Source organism: Drosophila navojoa, chromosome 4 (assembly GCF_054131105.1).
Source record: "Drosophila navojoa isolate 15081-1374.11 chromosome 4, UAZ_NAV_1.0, whole genome shotgun sequence".
NCBI lineage: Eukaryota > Metazoa > Arthropoda > Insecta > Diptera > Drosophilidae > Drosophila > Drosophila navojoa.
This window is the reverse complement of record NC_142892.1, coordinates 23770389-23796288: the sequence shown is the minus strand read 5'-3', so window position 1 is coordinate 23796288 and position 25900 is coordinate 23770389. Positions and strand designations below refer to the sequence as shown.

Genomic DNA, 25900 nt, shown 5'->3' with positions numbered 1-25900 from the left:
GCTTCAATGACTTTTGTTGACTGTTGCTTATAAAGCTATAAAGGAATATGCATAAGATAAACATAAAGACTTAAATCCGATTACATCCTAAAAATAGTCACTGTAGAAATCGGTTAAACGACTTTAGGCGATTTGTTGCTGAATATGTTTTGTATTCGAGCTTCGGTTCAAGGTCGCTCTGTGCGTTGTTTTTTCTTTTTTATGCATTGTGCGCACTTCCCATGACGACAAATGACTCGGAACGATGGGGCACAGGTTTTGCCTTTTTCCTTTTCCATTTGCCAGTTGGCAGTTTACACTTAAAATTACGGCAAATCTGTTGGCGTCATTCTGACTAGACAATCTGCAAAAACAACAACTAAAACGTGCAACGTGCAACGTGCAACAAGAAGAACAACAACGACCGCAGCTTGCTGGAACTTTGATATTTAGTGTAGATATATATTTATGCAGATGTATATATATAGTAGCCCCAGTAGTCACAGCTCGTGTCCTGTTTTTATAATCTTCGACTTTTATTGATGACTCTGAAAGAAGTTGGCAGCCAGTTGGTCCCTTTTTATGTAGCTCATGCTCCATAAAAAAGGCAGCTTATAAATTGCATCTTGCAACTTGCAACTGGCAACTTGCAGCAGATAAGCGCAATGGCAAATAAATCACAGGGCTTCATATTCATGAAGTTCATTACGAGTCGCACCACTAACAGCAATCGAAATTGTGAATTTTTCGTTCGGCTTCGGCTTCCGACAATTTTCCACAGCGTTGGCTATGAATTTGAATTTGAAATTAGTTTTTGAATTCGTTTGTATTTCATTCTATTTTGTCGTTGTTGTTGTTGTTGTTGTTTTATTTTAGCCAGTTGTTCCGACAGAATTTTATTCAGTTTTTGGTGGCTGAGTTTTTATTGTTATGTCGTTCTTTTCATTGTTTATTGCAACTTGATTGCTGCATTACGTCATTGTCAAGTTCAAGTTTGAAGCGCTAATTTATGAAGCATTTCAAATGAACCCAACAATAATAATCAAAATATATAACACTAAGCAAATTGCAACTTAAGTTGAATCTATTATTAGACCGCACTTACCACAAATTGCATTATTTATGTGTAATGCTAGCTAATCGTACACATTCAGGTAGCAGACGCCTTAGAGAGTATATTATTATTTATTATTATTTCATTTTACATTATTATTTTATTTTATAATCACACTCAGTGTTAGAGTATATTGACTTTGTGTAATATCCGTATCTGTGTTTATCCGTATCTATCTACCTTTATCTATATCTGGCAGTTTATAATTAATATTCTCTTATATGACCACGACGAGTAAATAGATTAAAATTGTATCCCTCAAAGTTCATTTGCTGCAGCTTTACAAGCTGAATAGATAATTTACCCCATGAAAAGTAGACAAAAAATGATCTATCCATTCCATTTGATTCTTTTGGATCTGTGACAAATTAGTTTAGTCTTGGTCAGTGAACGAGCATCGGACAGTCTGTGCTGCCCAACTTGTCAGTGCCCAGACGATCCTATGAGCAATAAAATGTCATATGCGTTGACATTTCTTGGATTTGTGCTTATAGTAAACGTTATGCTTAATTAGCTAATTTTTGTTTTTAAAATTAAATGTACATACAATATATATTTTCAGTTGGCATAAGTAAGCCGACAAATATTGCCAACAATGTTTCATTTTGAGCGTATTATATTATTACAACGTCTATAGGGGTTGAGGTAAATTTCAACAAAAATCTGAATTCTATAAATATAAAAATCAACACAAAAAGTAAACGACCCTAGCTGTAAAGATGTGGGAGATATACATTTATTACTGATTCTCGATAATGTTTTTAATCGACAACAAAATGAAACATACGAACAGATAGACAGGATTAAATAAACTTAGCTCGTCGCCCTGTCCTAGAATATATATAGTTTATCATTATACCCTGATATCCCACTTTTAATGGGTTCAGTGTATAATGGAATAATAAAGATATGCACACTTGATGTAGCTTTTCATTCGGTAGAATATATCTTGGTCTTCTTTCTTATATTGCTTATTTTAATGTTTGTATTTCAAGACGACATCATATAGTTCTATTTTACGTTTAAGAAAACCAGCTTCCAAGTTACATGGTAAATCGCTGATATAACTATGAGTAATAGAGATGGACGCGGCAAACATAGAAGCAGCCAAGTCATCTAATCATCTGGCCTTAATTGGCTAAAAACTCTAGCAGCACTTTTTAGCTAATTTTGGGAGCTTCCAGGGAATTACGTCAAATAAAAATTGTTTTCGATGTTTATAAATAGATTTGATAATTGCTATAAATAATTTTTATATGCATATGCATATTAGTTAAAGCACAACAATTAGCCAACTTAAAGACATTAGCCAACTTAAAGCATTCGCATATTTCGATAATTATTTTTATACCCTGAACCCATTGAAAATGGGAAATCAGGGTATAATGGTTTTGTTAAAAGTATGTAACAGGCAGAAGGAGGCGTGGCAGACCCCACAATGTATATATATTCTTGATCAGGGCGAAGAGCTGAGTTGATTTAGCCCTGTCCGTCTGTCTGTCCGTCCGTCCGTCCGTCCGTCCGTCCGTCCGTCCGTCCGTCCGTCCGTCCGTCCGTATGAACGCGTCGATTTCAGAAGATATAAGAGCTAGAGACTTCAACTTTTTTTTAAAATGTCCGTAATTATCACGCGGATATCGAGTTTATCACTAAAAAACGATAACTCATTCCGATACTTTTTTATCGATAAAAAACCTTATCGAAGATCAGTTTAAAAATTATATCTCCTACATCTTTTAAGCTAGAGTCTCCAAATTTAAAATGCATACTAAGATGAATTTTATACAATTTCGGTTTTTGTTAAAATTTACCCCCCACCCCTAAATCCACCCCCTCACCCTCATCTTTGTAAAAGTCGTATATCAAATACTAGAGACTTGTGCTTCGGTATACACATACATTTAAACATCATGATTACGTTTTGAAAGTTTCATTACGATCGTACGTCTAGAAATTAAATTATTCAACAAATAAGTTCTCATAATATTGCCAACACTGCAGCGCAACCCAAGCGCAATCGCCTGTATATGTGCGCGTATGTGTGTGTGCGTGTGTTTGTTTGTATATGTATGTGTGTGCGTGTGTTTGTTTGTATGCGTGTGTGTGTGTGTGTGTGTGTGTGTGTGTGTGCTAATTATTATTGAAATATCAGTTGGCTGTAGGGTTCAGGGGATCTCGTAGTCGAGCAGTCTCGACTAGAGCTTTCTTACTTGTTTTATCTTCATCTTGCCGAATATATTGCCGTTGTTTTTTTGATTGCTTATTATAGTTCTTTCAAGTGTTGTGAAATTGACAGTTAAGTGACTAATAAATGGTCGTGAGTTGGACAACAGAGACACTTCAAAGAGACAGCCGCCAACTTATCTTTTTCTTTCGGCTTGCTTAACTTTACTTTACTTTACATACGATATATTTAGTTTCTTTGAATTTTGCATGCCAAAACATTGTCGCATAAGTGATTCCCTTGAGTTTTCTGTTGCCGTTTTCATTTACATTTCCATACGTTGCACACACACATGCACAGGGAAGGAAGCACACACACACACATTCACATGTGAAACGGGCTTCGTCGTCGCAGTGGGCATGTGTGCTAATTAATAATACGTGCCTCTGCACCGTTTTGTATGGTCTCTCATGTATTTCGTCGTCTGTCGAGATAAGAGCAGCAAGAAGCGTGCCCTGAATATGAATCGGAAGCGGCCAGAAACGTTGTTAATATTTGGGGCCAAACCATAAACAAGGCCGAATTGGGGCAAGTCCAAAGAAATGCATCAAATTTATTGAAAATTATGTGAGAGAGCAGGAAGTAGTTCAATCTGAGTTCACGAGCCATGCGCACAGTAAACTGCTCTACTGAAACACTCATGACAATGTTCTTGGCTCGATTTTTAATGTAGTCTCATATTGTGGGCAAGTGCAATCAAGTGTGAATTGTGTTGGGCTGGGCCTCAGTGGAGAGGGAGTTATATATGAAGAGGGACCAAGTCCAAGACAGAAGTCAATGTTGCGTAGATATACTTAGACATAAATATCTATAATTGTCTACATATAGTTGTATGCTAAGGGCGTTTTCCAGGGTCACTCACTCTTGACTGTATGCGTATTTTTAATTTAAATTTGAAAAAGTTTGCTTCCGGTCAGAGAATGATGAGAAAATATGCGCAATATGTGTGACGAAATTTACGCGCTTGGGCAATCCATTGAAAGCTCATTAAAGATGACTCTACCAATGGATAAACTTGACTTACACGCCTTTTAAATAAATAGTTTTTTATGACAGCCATAGACAACAAATTAGTGTTCCTATGATAAATAACTCTAATTTCACCAATCGAAATTTCCAACAACTTTGTGAAACTTACGTCGATGTCTTACTTATTGAACAGTTAATATTTTATATGCATATAATAAGATATCCAAGTTTTCTATCGATTTTTGTTTTATGAAACTGACGTAAATATTTGAATTATTGAACCGATTTTAAGATTATTTTTTTAAGTGAATGTATAGCATATATTTAACTATAATAAAACATATATGAATTTTTTGTTTAAAGGAGCCACTCCCTGTCGAAATAAGATCCATGCTTTATGAGATACTAGAATAGAGCAGGATGATGTTTTTATAGAGACAGCTAATTGACTTTTTTATGAGCAAAATGTATTGAGCGCAGCTTTTGCAAAGGCAACTTGCAATCTATGGAGGCGGTGCTCTGCGAGCAACCTGAATGATCTCTGAACCATTTGCGAGACGTCAACGCATTCGGCTTATACAATTTTTCTTAATGTTTGCAACACGCGAATGACTTGAACTTAAGCAACTTGTTTCGTATTCCATGGGATTTTTATTTGTATTTGATTTAATATGTTTTATGATAGTTTGACTTTTACGGTCCGGCGAGAGAATGCAAAATTGCGTCATAGAATCAGGAGATATATATAGCAGCACGACTCACCCAATGCCACAGCATGAAATTTGGCAATGAAAATGTTAATGGGAATACAAATAATTGAAAAGTGAAATAAAACGGCGATTCAGCTAGAAGCCGTCAGCTCGAATCCGAGCATAGAGTGTTGCTGTTTCAGTTCCAGTTGCGATCCTGATCTGGTCTGTGGCCAACGCGCCACCATTCACCAGCAGAGACTCACAGAGATAGCTTGTTAATAAAACCACTTCGAAGCGTTGCCGCCCCTCGGCTCCGATGACTCCAGGTCGAACCAACTTTCCGGCCTGAAGCTGATCAAATACAATTTCATGTGCAATCAAAATGAAAATAAAGCAAAGACGAAGCGAGCCAAGCAAATTGATTTATCGGCACGCGGCAACTCGAATTGTTATAGGCTTTGATTGTTCTCCTCCCTCAAGCCCCCATCTCTATCTCTCACTTATTCTCTCTGGCTGTGCCTCTGCCTCTGGGTAATGAATGGAGCTCCCCTCTTAGAGCGCTGATTGAGTTAAATGAAATTTTTAGCGATGGCGCAACTCTTAAACGTAAATTTATTTATTGTCACCCAACTCGAGTTAGAGTTGAATGCCTTTAATTGGTTAGCGTTGGCAAGCGCTTTATGGCCACGATTGATCTTAATTTCGATTTCATTTGCAATTGCGTTAAGAGCCTAATTTGATTGGAAAACAAACAAATCATCGCCGACAAACGAGAGCTGCGCCAATCGTGTGTGTGGGCCGCGCACATTTTCTAATTGTGGATTATGCAAGCCAACTGATGAACCCCAAAGACGGCGACGACGACGACGACGACGACGTCAACAAGGTCGTCTTGGATTACGTCCACAGCTTGTGTGTGTGGTGTGTGCTGTGTGTGCTTTGTGGAGTGTCCAATGTCCGCCGGCCAAGTGGCAACTGCTTGAGTTCAAGTCACGCCGGCGACAAGAATTGCGCCCCACGGCAGTCGACTCTCGGTGCTCTGCACTCGGCATTCGGCATTCGGCACCCGGCACAAATCGCAGACATGTGCAATATACATATATACATGTATGTATATATATGTATATTTATCTATATATGTATATTGAGAGTTGTTTAGCTGCAGTTGTTGTGTCTGCGAGCCGTTTGGCAACGGATATTAGACAAAATATTTTCCGCTGTGCCCTCGCAGTATGGCAAAAGTTAATTAAACTATTTACCCAGTTCAAGCTATTTGTTAAATATCCTCTAAGACTTTGGCCATAAGGAAGCTTTAATTTGATAACTACATTTCAAGCTTTCAGATAGTTACATATATGATGTAAACAAAAACTGTGATAATTTCAATTATAACAACAATTTTAATTGGGGTTGCGATTAAGTCTAGTCTAAACTTTTATACATATAATGGAATTTTTATATATAGCAATACATTTGATTTAGATCTGACAAAATTTAAGGTGGGCACAGATTTTCTCATAGAAACATTTATTATTTTTATTTGAAACTCCAAATTTATTTTCCTCTTTGAGTCAATCGGTTGGTGTTGGATGCTTAGAGATTTTGACTCAGAAAATGGGTTTATTATAAGGGAACAAATTCTTAATATTGGTGAATGAATCTTCAATTCGTCTTAAAATATTAAAAGAGAGAGTGTATATATATACATACATGTATATATTATGTCAAATTTAAGAGTGACTCTATTATAAAGTTTAACTCTAACTTAATTATACCCTGAACCCATTGAAAATGGGAAATCAGGGTATAATGGTTTTGTTAAAAGTATGTAACAGGCAGAAGGAGGCGTGGCAGACCCCACAAAGTATATATATTCTTGATCAGCACGATGAGCTGAGTCGATATAGCCCTGTCCGTCTGTCTGTCCGTCCGTCCGTCCGTCCGTATGTATGAACGCGTCGATCTCAGAAGATATAAGAGCTAGAGACTTAAACTTTTTTTTTAAATGTCCGTACATATCACGCGCTTATCGAGTTTATCACTAAAAAACGATAACTCATTCCGATACTTTTTTATCGATAAAAAACCTTATCGAAGATCACTTAAAAAATTATATCTCCTACATCTTTCAAGCTAGAGTCTCCAAATTTAAAATGTATATAAAGATATATTTTATACAATTTCGGTTTTTGTTAAAATTTACCCCCCACCCCTAAATCCACCCCCTCCCCCTCATCTTTGTAAAAGTCGTATATCAAATACTAGAGACTTGTGATTCGGTATACACATACATTTTAACATTATGATTACGTTCTGAAAGTTTCATTACGAGCGTACGTCTAGAAATTAAATTATTCAACAAATAAGTTGTCATTATATTGCCACTGCAGCGCAACCCAAGCGCAATCGCCTGTATATGTGAGTGTGTGTATATGCGTGTGTTTGTTTGTATGCGTGAGTGTGCGTGTGTTTGTTTGTATGCGTGTGTGTGTTTGCTAATTATTATTGAAATATCAGTTGCTTGTAGGGTTCAGGGGATCTCGTAGTCGAGCTGTCTCGACTAGAGCTTTCTTACTTGTTTTAAATAGCATTTATCTCATCTCTACAGTTTGCGTAAATAACGCAAATTAGTTAATTTGCCTCGGTTGACATTCAGGCCTTTGGCTTAGAGTTCGAAACTTGACGACTTAGCGAACAGCCGGTGGCTCTACCTGTTCTCAAGCTTGTTTTCCGTAGTAGTTGTTGTTGTTGTTGTAGCGACTTTGACTTTTTAGTGCCTCAGTTTTCAGTTCTATTTAAAGCTCAGATTCGAAAAGACTTGCTGCCATAAACTTGATTACTTTCGTATAAAGTGTTTACATTAGATGTGTATATATGTATATATACATATATACAAACGGCTTACTGTCGCTTTCTCTATGTTCAACTATGAAATAACCTTGCGGGCAACAACTCATCATTAAATATATAGCTACATTCTACTTATCTAATATATCAACCCGGAGCCTGGCATAAATTAATATCCCAATTAGGTCGACAAGTTAGCTAAACACTGGCAGCTCAATAGTAATAGCACTAGTAATAACAATACTTGTACTCATTCAACTATGAAGGCCGCAATCTAAAGTACATCCAGCGAATTTTCTCATTTGCCGCAAATTGAGTCATTTAATTGATATTTTCAAGATATCACACATGACGAATGCTGGCGCTTTAATTAAGACTCAATAGCTGAATTGCTAGTTGGATTAAGTTTAGCTTGATTATCGCCTTTGCATTAGTGCATACAAACACATATGTATATAGATTTATATACACTATGTGTGTGTGCTTTAGCATTACATTCCAATTAGAATTTCTGACAGCGAGTCTCAACTATTCCCATTAAATGTTGACAACCGAAAATGGGAGGCAGACCAGGAAAAGTTTGGACGGGCGCAATGTATATAATGTGGAAAATGAGTGTTGCTACTCATATTGAATGCCCTGCAATGCATTGCATGATTGCCAGATTGATTGAATGACAGCCAGCGCGGCGAAGAGCATGCTGAGAGAAATTGCGTGCTAAGTGCCCGACACATAGCTACGAATGCATAGCTACAGATACATACATATACATACATGTACATAGATCCATTTACTGTATTGTATGCAGCAGCTATTTAACCAACTGCTATGAATGACATTGCCCGCAGCCAATCCGGCCAGACATTTCAGCAAGTGCCAGCTGCGCATCAACGCCAAAATACAAAAGGCACCAACAACAGCCGACTAACAAAAGCAACAACAAGTATATTTAGTTGAGAATAGTTTACTATTTGATACCTTCACTGCCTTATGCCGTCTATCAAATATCATAAATTTGGGCCAACTGAACAGCTCAGTTAATATTTGTAAATAATTTCAGTTCAAGTTTCTTGGTATATTACCTGCCAGATATATAGGATATAGAATATATCTTAAATTAGATATATTTATATATTATTATGCATTATTCTTTGTAATATTGTAGGATTCTATTACATTTAATCTTTTACAAAAATAAACTCGAATTACTTCTGAGTACATTCACTTTTCCATATTTATTATATTAGATCAGTTCACATTCCCATTCTTGGATAGGGTATAACAAGGGCAGTCAACACAGCTGCAGAGACTAGGAAGCAAATCAAACTTAAAAGTAGCGAAAGAACCCAAGTAAACAGGTGCAACGCGGTGGCAGCTCCAACAGCTCATGGGGCAAGTCTGTCAAGGCGGACGGCAGGCGGCGGAGTGGATGTCTGACTGGAATTGGAGCTGGCTGCGGATGGAGCAGACTGGAGCAGACTTCATTGTTCCCACAGTTTTTCGAACGTCGCGTCAACCTAATAGACTTTTCACGCTTCGGTTTTAAATTGAAGCGCTGATTTTCAGCAGCTGATATTTTTGTACATTGTTTTTTAGTTTCATTGAATGGCGCAGATTTATTTGCCAGAAGTTTTGCAATTCGGAAAGTTTGCAAAGAACTGACAGGCCAGCAGATAGGCAAGTGGGGCTCGCTGCCAAGAGGGTAGGATCACGAAGTAAGCTGCAGCTTAAAGAGCTGAGTCAAAATCAATGCGAATTGAATTGACTTCAGTTGGGCTTGCAGTTGGGCAGGGTCTAGATGATATTTGTTATTAATTGCTGGTCATCGGAGCCAAAGGATTGCCAAATATCACCTATACAAATATATACAGATATACATATATATATATATATATATATATGTATATAAATGCACGCTTTTTATGTGTGCCAGTCCCAGCAAAGACTTGTGCCAGCAGCTGCCATTGCAATTTGTTTTGGCAATATAAACATTGCTTAAGCCCTCGGCAAAAACTAATAAAACAAATCGCATGTGCAGGCCAAGACTAGATTTTGTGGATATCTCTGGTCAATGAACCCAACGGCACCCAGCAGTCGGTCCCAACCCTCCGGGTCGACCACAGTCAGTGCCCAAGGCATACGGCCGGCTTACCAAATCGAGTTGGCAGTTTAAGTGCAGTGCAAATTGCGGGGAATCTGTAAAGACGCCGCCCACTTCACCCCTGCCTCAGCTGCCGGCCCTTCCCCGGCCAAGGGTTGTTCAATCTGCAGTGGGCGTTGCGCCCCTCTGGACTATGCAATTTGTGCGCTTATCAGCTGCCTCGCCGCATTGATTGGAATTGTGCTCGCATATTTATGCAAGCAGCCGCTTCCGACAAGTGCTTAGTCTTATGGACTAAGCAGAACCTCGACCCGGTCACTGAGCACCGAGCACAATCCGCAACACAACGACAGTCATTGACCACGGCATGAAATGACCAGACGAACCAAAGAGATGAAGCCCTCAGATAGAACAGAGACTCGCAGCTCGTGGGATGGGACGCGTTCTTTAATTGTGTGAATGAGCACGAGGCAAGACAAATAGAAATTGCTGAGAAACTTACAAAATCGCATTAGTCACATGAATAATGATAGTTCTCAGATACATATACATACATATGTATGTATGTGTGTATGTACTCAGAAAACTAATGATGTTAGTGTAAAGTGTAGCGAATAGTTAACATACTTATTTATTGATCAGATAGGGTTACTGAATCCCCCGGCAAAACACTTAGTTTGTGTATGATTCTAAATTGTTTTTTTTTTTTTTTTTCTCAAATTAATACTCATATGTTATGTAGGAGAGGCTTATTTAAATAATAGGAGTTCCCAGCTACTTTAGTATTGTCTGTATTCTTTGCGCTTAGAAAGATAATTATGCGAAGCTAAAAGTAAGAATGTGACCAGCTTTAAGTAGTGTCAGTTCTTGACTTCTGTTTTCTGTAAAATGATCAAGTATTCATTAATGTTAGTTATTAGGAACGCTATATCTAATTTTGATTTTTGTTAAATTACTTTAATCTGATATAATAAAAACAGATCTCTTGCCATCTAAAATAATATGCCGAGGGGGAGTAACAAGTTGAGAATTAGATAAAGGCAAGTTTGGTGGGATATTTGATTTATTTCAAGTCAAGATCAGGTCAGGAGGATGGTTATAATCTTTTCTTTTATGATTCCCCAGGTTCCGTTAATTATTTCCACTGCCTGTAAAAATAAAGAAACAAGCAATCTCTAATCACTGGAATCGACTATACCATAGAGAAAGAAAACGTTTTGTGGCCTTTATCTTTATTATTTTTGTCTTTCGTGTGCCTTTGCTATTATTTCAGTTATAAGTGCTTGCCGCCAGTTTATTGTTGTTGGCGGTAAGGTCAAGGATTATTATACTTCATTATAACTCTATATGCGGCCGTCCTCAAATCTCGGCAGCGCCTGTCCGTCTGTCCCACTGCGATGCACATTTGTTTGCAGATTGTTATTATCTTCAACAGCGGCATACACACAGTGAAAGATTCAGCTGCACATGAGCCGCCTGCCGCACCACCACCTCCACCGAAGCACTCGACTTGACTCGACTCGTCGAGTAAACTCATCTCGGAGCTGCAGTCTGGTGATAGTTTTGTCTTTTTACAGCCACCGCACGTCGCGGACTCAAAGTTTTTACTGATCTTTGTTGTTGTTGTGTTTTTTGTTTTTTTTGGTGGGAGTATTAGTTGCTTGGTTTTCCATAGCTTGGCATCAAGTAAAAGTCCAATGAAAGCGCCATCAAACGGCAGCCGCAGCACCAGCACCAGCAGCAGCACCACCACCAAAAGGTGATGAGAAAACGCCAAAGTCAACTTTAAGTTAAGGTTTAAAGACTTTCATAGCAGACGCCAGCGGCGTGCACTTTTAATTCGATTATTAAAAGTTTCGCATTACTTCCGAAAGCCCAAAACACCAAAACTGAGCATTTCAAAGCGAAAATGAAACACGACAAAGACATAAACATTTTGGGATGCCATCAGCTGCAGCGACTGCTACGCCTTCAGGCCTCGTGCTGATGTTGATGCAGATGATGATGCTGCTGCTGCTGCTGCTGCTGCTGATGCTGATGCTGATGATTGTGATGATGATGTTGATGTAGATGCCGACGATGATGGGGCAGAAATTAGTGAGCAGAGGCTCAGTCCCGGATTATGATTGCATAGATAATGCAGCTCGGACGTTGTCATCTGATGGCGGCGCGTGACAGCCAAAGACGCCCCCTTTGCTATGGGCTGGGCGATTCCATATGTGTGTGAGTGTGAATGTGTGTCTGGAGGGAGTCAGATGATTGCGCTGACGACTGCATCAGGCAATGACGAGTTAATTTTTGCGCCAGCACATGCATTAGCTGAGCGCCCCAAGCTGGATGCATGAGGTCGGTCTGCCAGCGACTCCATTGTATAACACTCGATGCGCTGGTGGCGACATTAAAGCCAAGGAGTGACCACATCGAGAAATGGCATCGAAAAGGTCAAATCGCTGCGGCCACAAAAATAAAACTGGGTGATGTTCATTAGCGTGAAACTATAAAAGCATCGACAATGGTAATCGCTGAGTGAAACCAAAGAGAAACTTCGACAAAACCTTTGACTGCACTTTAAACCAGCAATGCATTTCCTAGCCTATTCCCCAGCAGCTCCCCCACACTCGCTTGGCATCGGCCTTTACCGCTGTGTGTTTCCTTCCATGCCATGCCCTGTCCTAGGCCTGTGACTTTTTGCTCGATCCCTGGCCATGTTTACATCAGAAACGTGCCTCAAGTGTTCCTGTCACCGCACAAATTGGACATTTATTTGTTGCTCGCGGCCAGAAGTTTGAAAAGTGTTGGGAATAGAAATAAAATTTGCAAAAATCGAAGCAGAGAAAAACGTAGATAAAAAGCAGCAAAAGAAATAAATGCAATGCTGCCATTTCTATGGAATTATATGGGGCAGAACGTGTCGAGGATTTTTCATTTCTTTCGTAACACCAACCCCAACAACAACAACAACAACAACAACAACAGCAACAGCAAAAACAACGATTGGGGCAATGATGCAGCGTCTTTGTGGCGCCTCCTCAGCAAATATGTTGCATTCGCTGTTGCCGAGTGGTAGATGGTTGGCGGTCTTTTGTTGAGGGGCGTGCCACGATCCGCTTAGCTAATTGACGGCTGCCAACTGGTTTGGTTTGGGCTACACTACGAACGCCCACAGATGGATAACGCTCAAGCAGCCCGCCAGGCCGGCAGCCCATGCAGGCGGTTTAACTCAATTATGCCACTTGCTGCACTGCAATTTGTCAATTAGTGCGGCTGCCACATAAGAAGCTCAGGAATTGATTCTCTCCAATGAGTCTTGTTGATCGTTGATTGCCGATATTTCCTGAACAAGTAAGTGGTTATTTCCACCACTTCAGTGCGTGCTCCATAAGCTCCTAGCATTTCTCCTGCTCAAACCTGACGCTATGATATGAACTTCAATCACGATAATTGCTAAATAATCCTCGAGAAACCTAAAAAACGTATCGGAATACAGGATGGGACAACAGTTAACCCCCAATGTTCTTTTAATATTATTGCTTGTATATTCCATCGATTGGAATTTGTTCCAGCAGCTCGATAAAATGATATCGGCTCGTTTTGTGTAAATTCTATCGCTCCTGCCGAAAATTTCGGGCGACAGGCTTTCATATTCCTAGCGTATAATATCATATAGATCAGGTCATCTTATCGGCCAAAAACTATAGACTTTGCCACCCCGAAAGGGTTTTGCAGGTTGATTTAAATGCCAGTTTGTCTACAATCCAAAAACCAAAACGGAACTGAATGTATAGCATTTTAAGTTTTTTCCTGCTATGAATTTGTCTCTTGTTGAATTTGTCGTTTGAAAACTATTTCTATTTGATGCTTTCAGAATTTCCTTGCCGCGAATGCGCAATGCTGGTGGAATGCTCCACTGACTGCCGCGACACGTGCGCTCAAATATGCTGGACATGTGGCACCGGGAATGCTACTGGTCACCGCTGAGCCGTGCGCCCTCGAGGTGCTGCGAGGCGCCTTTGCCCGCAGCGTGCTCAAGCCGCCGGCCACCTACATCATTAGCTCTGTGGGTAAGTTGAGCATAGGAATTTAGTTGTCATGGCGTTCGACGTTTGAATTATTTTTAAAGATTTTCTGTTATCAAAGTATACAAAAAAAAAAAAAAAAAAAAAAAAAAAAAAAATCCTTATGCTGTGCCAGAATGAACGGTAAGGCCAGAAAGGATAGTGCGAGTTCGTCCGCCCATCGCGAAAAGTTGCTGAGAATCAAGAACGTGCTATACTGGTGCCGGCAGCTGAATATGCTGCCAGAAGAGGTGCAGAAGCTGTCGCAGCAGCAGAAAAACTGCCGCAGATTGTTGATAAAACAAGCGGAAGAGATGGAGGAGCGACGTAAGGAGCGATTCAAGCGCTGGCAAAATCTCAGTGAACTGCGCTGGCTCATGTACGAGGAGCAGCGCAAATATAATGAGAAATGCGGTCAGCAAGCGGCGGACATTTCCATCTGGCAAATATTGTCCATGGCACAACACGAGTTGGAACAGGAACTAAACATATCGAATCTACTCGGCAGCTGTCCTCGTTTTCCGTCACCCATGTCAATTATGAATACATATCGTGAGTCGGGCGGTACGAACAATGTGCTCGATCCCGTAGCATCTGTAATCATGGGATTGGGCTGCTCTAGCGCATTGAACGCGACGCAAAGGAATGTCGGGAGACAATCGGGAGAGAGTATGACGCCTTTCGTGAGCCGACAATTGTCAGGAGATGGACGGACTCCAGTTACAGACCAAGCATTGCCGAGAGAGGAGCCAACTTCACTCGAAAGCGGACAACTGTCGGAAGTGGAGCTGAGTCCATCTGAAAGCAGTCAATGGTTGTCCGAGGAATTGACTCCACATGCAAGCATGGAGAAACTGACTCTTCCTGAAGGCAGGCAGTTATCGGGAAAAGAATCTAGGCGACCCAGCCTCAAGCATCTGACAGCAGATATACTGACGCGCATCGAAAGCGAGCTATTTTCGGAAAAGAAACCAAGCCGAGTCACAAGTCATCAATTGTCCAGAGAGGAGCTAAGCCGACTCGCAAGCGGACGATTAACACCTGTGACGGATCAAAAATTACAAAGCCAGCTCAGTGGCGCAGATAGCAGTGGACATAACACGTTGGTCAACGGGGACTCCTCAGCCAAAAGTGTAATCCAATTGTCCAGGAGCTCAAGGCCGTTGGACTCTAGCGAAAGTGACGATGAGCAGACGAACGGCCTCTTGAGCACCGATGAGTTTGTCGGGATTCGCTGCGAATTACGGAAAATCCAGAGATCAACTCGTCGTTGCGATGAAATGATTAACATGCTATTTGCAGAATACCTAGCACCGATGACCCAAGACGAGACTTCAGCAGATTAATGTTTAGTTGAGGTCCCTATTGTATTTACGGATCGGAATAAACTGAAACTGAATCAGAGCTTAAGCTGAATGCATTTCCCGAAAAATGTATAATTCTGAATTAATCGGTTGTTGTCGAATATGAATATTTTGATTAAAAATTGAAAATAAAATGAAATCGAGCTGAAATGTGATCTGCAACGCTTTGGTCTCAGCTCTCCCAGCTGGATATTTATACACAATTTGAAGGCCCTGTTCGCCTAGTTTTTGGGGCTAAGAACTTGCCGTTGCGGCTCGTTAGCTGTCAATTAAATGGACACCTGCACGCCTAATGCGACACTGTCAGCTAGCCAGCCGATTGCAGTCCCTCAGGCTCTCCTCCACCCGGCAATCGGCAATCGCCATTCGCCATTCGTTTGCCGTTTTCACACTCGCAATTCACGTTAAATGGCTGGCTTGAACCTTGTCGTGAACCATGGCTACCAACCAAATCGATGCCAAACTCATGAATTGATAAATGGCCGCCGAGATCGAGTATCGACCGTCGGACATCGACAGCGGCATAGACCAAGGCATAGGCATAGGCATAGGCATGGGCATCGGCATCGGCATCGGCATCATCGATGGTCCACTGGCTATAACGTTTGGTTCATTGCCGGCCTTTGGCGAACTCGTTTGAAAATTAATAAGTTTCGATTTGGAAGCCCCAAGGAGGCGCCCAGTACAACGATGCCCGGCGGTTTATCTGTGTGAAATTCAATTGAGGAAATATATATGTATGTATACATATATATAAATTGCACAAACAAGCTGAATGCCAAAGTTGCAAGTTGCAAGTTGCAAGGAAACTAATGCTGCTGAAGTTGTGGCAGCTAGCCAGTCTCTACCATGTTGTTAATTAACGCTTGCAATGGCGTAGAACCCATTAGCTCTTAATTACCATAAACATGACAATTCCATTCGTAAACAAGCAGCCAAGCAGTGTATTTGCAAGCAGTGCACGCACTATGCACTGCACTATGTTTAGCAACAAGGTCGTTAGCCGTTAGCAACTTGTGGCCAAGGGGAGTAAGCAACATTTTTGTTGCAATGCAATTGCCTATTGGATTAGAATGAAAAGTTTGGCCAGAAATTGCAATAATTGCATATACATATGTATGTACGAATGTATAAGTGTAGGTGTTTCTTGCTTAGCCATCAACTTTGTGTATATAAATTATAATTGACTTTGACAGCAAAGCTACAAACAATAACAAATTGCATGCAAAACAATCAATCAACGGTAATTTCTCGCTCAATTAGACAGCAAACATGCCAAATAAAAGAAACAGAGAAACCAACTGAATCAGCAACAGCAGCAACAACAACGACAAAGCGAAAATAAAGTAACGAAATTAAATTCGATTTCGTGTTAAAGTGGCAAATGCAGAGAGACGCTTGGTGGGGGGATGCCCAGATAGCTGTGGGGAGGGGGGAGAGTCATCAGACATTTGCCAATTTGACAGTCGAATATCAAAATAGCAAGACAGACAAATGATCATTCATTGTTACTGTTGTTGTTAGTGTTATTTAGTTGCAGATGCAAAATAGCTGGAAAGCAAGAAAATGATGCAGCTATTGCTGAAGAGCCATTGAAGTAGTTGCGCGGGGCGATGAGCGGTGGGTGGTGGGTGATGGGTGGTGGGGGCTGCAGTTAGCTGGTAGCTGCCTTCAGCTGTCGGTAACTATGATTGTGAATAGAAAGACAAACGTTAAGAGTCGAGCCGCAAATCAATTTCATCACGATTTCTCGTTGAGATGTTGCCCCGTTGAAAGTGAAATGTGGCCATGACAGTGGCTATAGCTGTAGCTCTTGTAGTTATTGCTGTTGTTGTGCTGTTGATCGGTCGATAATCGCAACTTCATATTTGAGACATTAGCAAAACAAATCACTGCAAAATGGTAATAGCAAAATAAACGAGTGGAAAAGAAATGAAACCCAGCTAGCTGCATGCCTCACACACATTTCTCACACAGATACTTCTAATGGCACTTCATTTGAGAATGCCGCACCGTTAACGGCTTCGCTCTGAGACTCAAGCCCGAGTCAATTTCACGCTGACAGGCCAAGTGCGAGAAGAGGTTAACAAACTCATCGTTAAAGAATTCGCCAAAGCGTAACCAGAGCAACCAAGTGCGCCAATATCAAGTCCACATCTCCAGTCAGTCCCCTCCTACCCTGCTCTGTCCCAGCTCCCGCTCCAGCGCCAGTCGCAGTTCCAGTTCCAACTCGTAAGTTCATATTAAACGCTATCGCCATCGCCAACTATCGTTCATCATTGTCTTTGGACCCATGGCAAGTTCATCATGCTCGCTTGAACAGCCCAAAAGTGCGACAGTCAGAGTCAGAGGCAGACCAAGGCCCAGAGTTGTAGTCGGAGTTGGAGTCAAAGACTCTGGCAGCTCCTCAGCGCCAAGCGTTGCCAAAGCGATTATTGTAATTTTATTGTTGTTCGCTGTTCTCGTTGTTCTGGAAAGCCGCTTCCAGACTGTGACTGTGACTTTTGCTATAACAACCCGCTGATTGCCGCTGCCTTTAATGAGGTCAACCCGTTTGAGTACGGGTTCGAGCTCGAGTTTGGGTTTGGGTTCGGTTTCGACTCTGGCTTTGGCTCTGGCTATGGGCCTTATAAGTGGTTCCGCTTCAGAGCTTTGCCATTCGGCGGGAAAGTGTTCTCGCACGCCAAGAGAAGTTCGCTCGATCTCTTCCATTGTCTCCGCAAATTGCCAACATCCAAGCATTTCACACAATCAGCTCGGCTGACGGACAGACGGTAGAGGACATGATCATAAATGCTCATCTAAGCCGAATGAATAGCTTTTATCAAATTGCTCGCACTCGCTTTTTTGGCCCTATTGCACAACAGGCCAAGACACAATAAAAAGGAGTTTCTTTTTGTGGCTTTTCATTTCTTGGCAGCGAATATCGACAGCCAGTTCCAGGTTCAGGTCCAGTGCCCCGACGCTGCACAAGACTCATTGACCTTTAACACAGCCGGTGGCAGCGGCGACGACGGCGGCGGCGCTTGGCAAGAGATTTCAGCCAAAAAGTGTCGCCAAAAAGTTTTGTTTATTTTCTTGGCCATCATTGCCGTCGTGTTTTGCTCCTTATTTGCCAGCCTCGTTGGGCTCTTGTGGCGGCTATGGTGCTGCAGTGGTGTTGCAGTGGTGCTGGTGGTGGTGTTGTTGGTGTTTTTGTGTTGCAACCACGTAAATGTCAATTTGAATTTTGTTGTGCCTCCGTCGTGCTAAACTGAAGCGTTGCATAAACAGCAGCCAACATCAGCCCCTGTTGCAGTTCCAGTTGCAGTTGCCGCCGTCGCCTTGTTTTCAATTTGTAACTGGCCTGAAATATTTTTATTAACCGACGGAAACAATTAGCGTCGCCTTGCTAAAAAAAACAACAAACACACACATACGTATAAGATAAAGCAAACCAAAACAATTTGGACAAAAAAGTTGTGCATATAGAAAAATTGGTGGTATGCATATTGGCTGGACAGGCATATCTTTACTTTGCTCTGCTGCGCTGCGTGGCCTTTTTCCCCTTTAACAAAAAGTGGAAATTGAAAATGCGCAAAAAATATTTCAGACACAAATCGTGATTGTCGTTTGCCGCTAGACATTTGGTGACTGCGACTGCAACGGCAACTGCAACTGCATCTGTGAGTGCTCCGCCTACCGCAGTCGCTCCATATGCCGAGCTCCGCCAGGCGATGTGGCGGTGGCCCAAGTCAGATAAGATATCGATGCTGATTCGCACTGGCCGCGCCAGAGAATTGCGTAGGCGGCAACACATTCAGACGGGGTCTATGGGGACTTAAGACTGGGCGTTTCACAATGTCTTAAGTTTACTTTAAACAAACAGAAACGTTTGTAATTTGGTAAGATCTTTAGATCGTGAAGAAACTTGAGGTATATAGATTCTTATAAATGAGACTGAGAGTTGCAAATGAATTCAAGTTTTTGATAGTATAGATCAAAAATGTGAATCGAAATCTTTGATTTTAAAGATTCAAAATGATATCATGCCAAAGATTTACATACATATATCGTGCCCAAATCAATAGTCGTGTATGTAGAAGCTTACTTATCTTTCGATCCATCCATTTGTTTGTATTACGCTACTCTTAAAGTTGGACACTGAAAATGTATTATTTTTATGTATCTTATCGATATGTCGGTTCATGCATAGCATTGGGTAATATTGATTGAATAAGATGTTAGTTAACATTAATATCGAGTGTGGTCCTGACAAGGTTGCCAGTTGGTTGCGAAGGATGTAATCGAACGTGCTAGTGAAAAATGGGAGAGTTGATTAGCAAGAGGATGAAGAGCAACATAGCAGGAACGCGCTGCACTCTTCAAAATTATCTAATCTGCAGAAATACCCGACATATATATATATATATATATATATATATATATATATATATATATATATATATATATATATATATATGTATATAAGTCAGTGGATCAGGGTGATCGTAAAAAGGCTTAAGAATTCCAGATACGCCCACTAGTTAAATTGATAAATACCATACACGATACTTCAGAAATCTGCTAGAGATTTGAAAACACATACAAATAAATAGATCCTAGTTTCGAATAAAAGATATAAAAGGGAAAGGGAAACGATAACTCCAAGTATTTCATATCTAAAAATCGTCTAAAAGTAATTGCTCGTAATTAGATATATTAGCACAGTTGACGTAAACAAAGTAAACAGACTAATGATCAGAACAGTTGATTGATGGGCAATTAGCTCTCAAATAAAGGCTCAATTGAACAAGAGATTGAACTAGTTCACGAGAAAGGAATCATAGTATAGATGTTGTTGAAATATAGTAAGGCAAAAATCATTGGCTCTTTTGTATTGTTAATGTGATTTTACAATGTCTTATTTATATTGATCTGAGATCAGTGATTCTAGATGTATGCTAGAATTATAAAAGTAAATAAAACTTATCAAATATATAAATATATATTGTGAAACTCAAGAGGATAGAGACACACAGATTTAGCTGTGTTAGTAGATGGCAATATATAATAAAGAGTGCTGTTCACCTAAATAGATTTTGATTTTTTTGAAAACTGAAAATATTATTCGTTGATAATATATGTAATATAATTGAAATAAATAAATATTTTAAAGACTTTAATTCAGCTCTAAGCTAGGTATCTCCCCCAATTCAGCGCAGAGCACCAGCACTCTTTCCGAATTTTCTCTCTGTTTTCGGCGAAAATTTGCTCACTTAATCCAACAGCTGATAAATGGCTCGAGGCGTTGTCTCTGGCACCTCCCCAGCTGCGTTTCCCAATTGCCATTGCCAGTTGCTGTTTTGGCACTTGTCGGCCATTGCAATTAAAATTAATAAATGAAAATCAATCGATGCCTCAGTGGCAATTATCAATTGCAATTGTAATGCGGCGTTTGTGATGCTCAACGGTTGATTTCAGGTTTTGTTGTTGTTATTGTTTACTACGTTTTTTGGCGATTTTGTGTTTATCGTTTAAGGAAGTGTTAATTTATTTGCTTCTCTCTTGCCATTGATTGCCATTGATTTTCCCCAGAGGGGCGAAAATATCGGAGAAAAAAAATAATAAATTGCCACTGATAGCTAAAAATTATTGATTATTTCGAAATGGACAGCGTTTAAATGTTTATGGTGTCCGCAGTCGTTGTTGTTGTTGTTGTTGCTGACTGAATCGCTGGCGGTTATGAGATCAAACAAAACAACGCGAAAATGTGCCAACAACACGATAGGTGCGCAGATTTCCTCTTTTATTTTAAAGTCTGTGCGATTCGGTTTCTTTTTATTTTCATTTCTAATAATAATGCAAAAAAAAAAAAAAAAAAAAAAAAACAACTGCCAGCAACAACAATAACGGCGAGGGAGAGAAAAAATCATACATCAAGATTATTGTAACTCGCGGCAATTGCATCACATTAATGGCCAACAACAACAACAACAACAACTGCAGAGTCTGCAAATCGCCTGGCGAAACAAAAACAAAAACAACAAAAATAAAATTGGAAATCGCAAGAAACATTTTACATTTGCATAAAAATGCATGGCACAAAGTACAAGCGCTAAAAATGTTAGCCGCATGCTGCGCAGCATGACGAGGGGTGGACAGCGCACAAGTGGATGAGGGGCAGCAGGGGGGCGCTAGGTGAAGGGGAAGTAGACCTGGGTAGTGGGAGGTAGACGAAACAACCTTCAAGCTACAAAACACTTGACTCCGTTGCAGAGACGCGGAGTCCGTGGCTGTGGCTGCGGCTGCGGCGGCGGCGTTGACGTCGCTTTGGTTTGATTGAACACAAGGATATATGTCCGCCGGCAACAGCCACAGACAGAGACAGAGCCAGAGCCAGAGCCAGAGCCAGAGACGGAGAGCTATTGCAGCTAAAGTCAGAGCAATAGCAGCAACAATAACATAAACCAAAGTGCAGTCAAGTCAACTAAGCTGCAAGGCAACACTGACAGCAACGCAGATCACCAGCTACAACAACACCAGCAACAATATCAACAATGCCAACGTCCCCAATTTGAGGCAAAACGCAACACTTTCACTCTACTTAAGACGGATGGGGCGATTGAGGGAGGAGCAGCATCAGCAGCAGCAGCAGCGGGAGCAGCAGCGGGAGCAGGCTCAAGACAAGATCGCGTTGGTGGGAAAATGCAGAAATCGTTTTCCATGTATACCCCCAAAGAGCACCCCCCACAGCTCGCCACCTTGGCCGGCCCCTCTGACTGCTGCTCTTTCTATCGATATTTATTATCGTTTCGCGCGGCTTTCGTTGCCAACGCTCGCTGGCGCTGCACTGCGTCCACTGCGAAGGCACAGATAATCATTTGCATGAACACAAGTCCTCAATTGCTGCCCGATCAATCAAGCAATCAATTTGTGACGAAACAACTCCACAGAAAATTCAGTTTCCAAAAATCCTTTGTTAAAATCGATCCCAACGTGGCCCTAACGGAAACAGACTCCCATATGAATATTGTTGAGCAATGAAAGCGAGGCTGAGAGTTAAAATTAATGAGAGTCAAGTTTAATGCATTAAAGACTAGGTTAAATTAAAAAGAAAATCGATATTTTCTTAATGTGGTAAAAATTATTGACATATAGTTTAGATTCTTCATATATAAAACAAGATTTACAACAATTAAAAAGATTTGCTGTGGCGTTTACAATAATGAATCTCCATGTTGAGTTATTTTAATTTTATTAATATATTATTTATACGTATCATTTATCTACCATACATGATCAACATCGGAGTTGATTTAAGCACGTACATCTGTCCGCTGCGAAGTAAATGTATATATTTATAAGCCGTAAACCCATGAGAAACTATAGAGATGAGATGAGATGAGATGAGATGAGATGAGTCAATATATCCAAGTACGACTGTCTGTCCATGCATGTGTTTTTGTATGTGTACATAAGCAAACATAGAACGACTGGAATATCATATTTTAGCAGGGATCTGGGAATCTCCTAGGCAAGCCGCCTTTTCCTTGTAAAACAAAACAAAAAGTATTACCTCATCGTCTATACACCCTCATCTGATAAAGTATTACAATATACCCGAGAATTCTACTGCAACTAAGACAGAAAGATATGGTCATATATCTATGAACACTGGAGGCGTAGGAAATCAAGTAAAACTGTAGAGCTAGAGCCAAAGTTTCACGCTTCAGTTAGTGTTAAGATCCTAAGAGTATTTTGAGTATTGGTATTAGACCAGAAATTTTCAATGGATGCAGCGGATACATCGCGGCGTGGCAAGCAGAAATAGATTATATCTTTTCAAATTTTAAAACTATTGACACTATCACTTATCAACTTATCAACCATTTATACTTTCAGTTAAACTGAAGATTCATTTTGATACAGGACCACTATAATATAATTTAGACCGCTTGCAGGAAAAGTTTTGTGACTTTCTTATGAAACCACTGCTTATCTAGATATGCAAAATATTGATATGCAGTTTCTAGCTCTTTCCCGTTCAATATTCTGTCTTACGTCCATACAGTGTATTCTAGCAGCTAGTGCCCCACAGTCGAGACCGAGGATATTAGCCATGCTCTGACCTTAGAGGTCAAGGCACGAAAATATCTTCCTGCCGGTCGCTGCCAACTTTAAATATTGTTATTTCCAAGAAGAGGAAAACAACAACAATCTGCTTGGCGCGCCAGCCAAATGCCCAAATTTGCCATGATTTATGAAATGTGATAGACGATGTGTGTTTTCTGGGTTGTGTGTTGTGTGTGCAGCTCCAATTTGGCTACTGCATCGGCAATTTATGGACAGGGCGTTGCTGCCAAATGAGCAGCAAAACCAAATTTGCCAGCTGATAAGTCAAGGCAAATAAATCGCCGACGAGGGCGCCAACGGCAGCCCCAACAATGGGGCGGTGCAAGCGAGCGAGTGGCGCCTCGCCATTCCAGTCACAGATTGAGATTGAGTGCAATTTATCCAATTGCAGTTCCACCTGGACGACTGGACGACTGGACGATTAAACGGCAAACAAATTTTGTCTCGTGTGCGATGTGAAAGTGCGAATGTGGCAGGTGTTTGTGCCGATGCGGGTGCACCGAGAGAGGGGGAGCGGGTGGCCAAGGTGGCCAAGGAGTGAAGGCATACAAGAGTTGCTTGGCGCGTTTCACAGTCGCCCATCAAATGGCGCTAATTGTCCTTGACGATGGTGCCATCCCACATGGCATTTTTATATTGCGTTTGCAGCGTCAAATTGCTGCCGGATAAGCAACAGCAACAACAGCAGCTGAAACGGCAACGGCAACGGCAACGGCAACAGCAGAAAGTGAAAACTTGAAAAATTATGCAACGAATGCAAGGACGTTGTTGCCGCAAGGCTGAGACGGAGAAGGAGATGGAGATGGAGCTGGATGGAGGCTGAGTTCGGCGACAGCAACAACGGAGGTCGTCACACACTTGGTCTGATTTTGTGGCACAACTAGCCTCCTTTCTCCCTCTCCCTCACTCTTGCTCTCTCCCTCTCGTTCAGTCATGTTGTGAGTGCTCGCTTCGGGGGCGTTGCTGCTGTTGTTATTGCTGTTGTTGTTGCAGCTGCTGCTGCGGCTGCATTTTAGAGGTTAAGCTGGCAAGTAGGAAGCATTGTGGCGGCGCCTCCACAAATTGCTGGCGACAATGCGGCAGCCAAGATTGAAGCACATGCGAGCTGTCCAATTTTTATTGTCGTCGTTGTTGTTGTTGTTGTTGTTGTTGTCGTTGTCGCTGTCGTTGCTGTTGTTGACTTTTATTCGCTGGGTGCGCATTTTAATTAAGTATACGACGCGTGAGCACAGCGCATAATAGAAAAATTATTTTCTGTATGCCATATTAGGCGATGCTTGCAACTGCCACAAGTGGCAACCTGTGTGGTTGTCTGCAGTTGCAGCGGCCGTGAGGCGCTCCTAGAGCAGCGTAACTAACATCTAGCGGGAAAAGACGTGAGCTGCAGCACAAGCGGCAACTTAACAAGTGCGAGGTGTGATCGATAAACATGTGCATAAAGTTGAGAAAGAAACGACATTTAGAGAGTACGATATAGAGGCGGAAATTCTGGGAGAGAAGGCGAGAGATATAGACAGAGAGCGCGATGAGAGGGAGAGCGAGGGCAAAAGGTGAGGGGAGAGATAGCCTGAAAGGAGTGCTAAATAATTTGAAGGATACCAGAGAGAGAGAGACCGAGAGAGAGAGAGAGAGAGAGAGAGAGAGAGAGAGAGAGAGAGATAGAGAGAGAGCGAGAGAGAAAGAGAGAGATGGAGGGAGAAACAGCAGAAACAGGAAAGCTGACAGAGGAAAATTAGTCAAATTCCTTAAATTACTTTGGATCGTCTCAGGAAAAACTGAAAAGATACAACACTTTGAGAGAAAAAGGGCTACAGGCGAAAAGAATTGCACAAGCTTCAAAATATACTGAGCAGAGTGGAGAAATCAAAAGGAAAAAGCGAAACTGATAACAATAAGATAATAAAATTAGCAAACAATAACGAAATAAAAAACAAGTAAGAAGACTCTAGTCGAGACTGCTCGACTAGGAGATACCCTGAACCCTCCAAGCTGATATTCTTATCAATCTGCACTTCTTTTATGCATGCACACATACATTTACATGCATCCACCCTCACGCGCCCGCGCTCTGCTAACTGCGCAGTAAGCAGCGACTGCGCTTGGGCTGCGCTGCAGTGTGGGCAATAGTATGAGAATTTACTTGGTGAATAACTTCTTTTGTAAACATACGATCTTAATGAAACTTTCAGGGCGTAATTATATGGTCAAAATATGTGTACATTCCAAAGCACAAGTCTCTAGTACTTGAAATACGTTTTTTACAAATTGGGGGCGAAGGGGGCGTGGTATCAAAAATCTGTTGATTACAAAATGTTTGTATTCATCATATATATATACACAGTAAATCTGAAGTCTCTACATCTTATAGTACTCCGATGAGGCTCAAAAAACAAAATCAATTTTTCGATTATTCTCGATAAAAAAGTTATCGGATGAGTTA

At 41.0% G+C, this 25900-nt stretch overlaps 2 protein-coding genes across 2 annotated transcripts in view; both read left to right on the top strand.

Moving 5' to 3' along the window:
- The window catches only part of ko (Stork-head domain-containing protein knockout), a 64285-nt gene that overhangs the window by 32886 nt on the left and 5499 nt on the right, over positions 1-25900 (top strand). The window contains exon 3 of the mRNA XM_018101670.3: positions 13792-13987. Within this exon, the coding sequence (XP_017957159.1) occupies positions 13792-13987 (196 nt within the window). The remainder of the gene's footprint in view (positions 1-13791; positions 13988-25900) is intronic.
- Positions 14041-15484, top strand: LOC108651788 (uncharacterized). The gene has a single exon (XM_018101678.3). It carries the CDS (start codon positions 14119-14121, stop codon positions 15325-15327), a length of 1209 nt encoding a protein of 402 aa, XP_017957167.1. The 5' UTR covers positions 14041-14118; the 3' UTR covers positions 15328-15484.

Excerpts from the sequence above, each read along its gene's own strand:
- LOC108651788 (XM_018101678.3), top strand. The coding sequence starts at position 14,119 with ATGAACGGTAAGGCCAGAAAGGATAGTGCGAGTTCGTCCGCCCATCGC.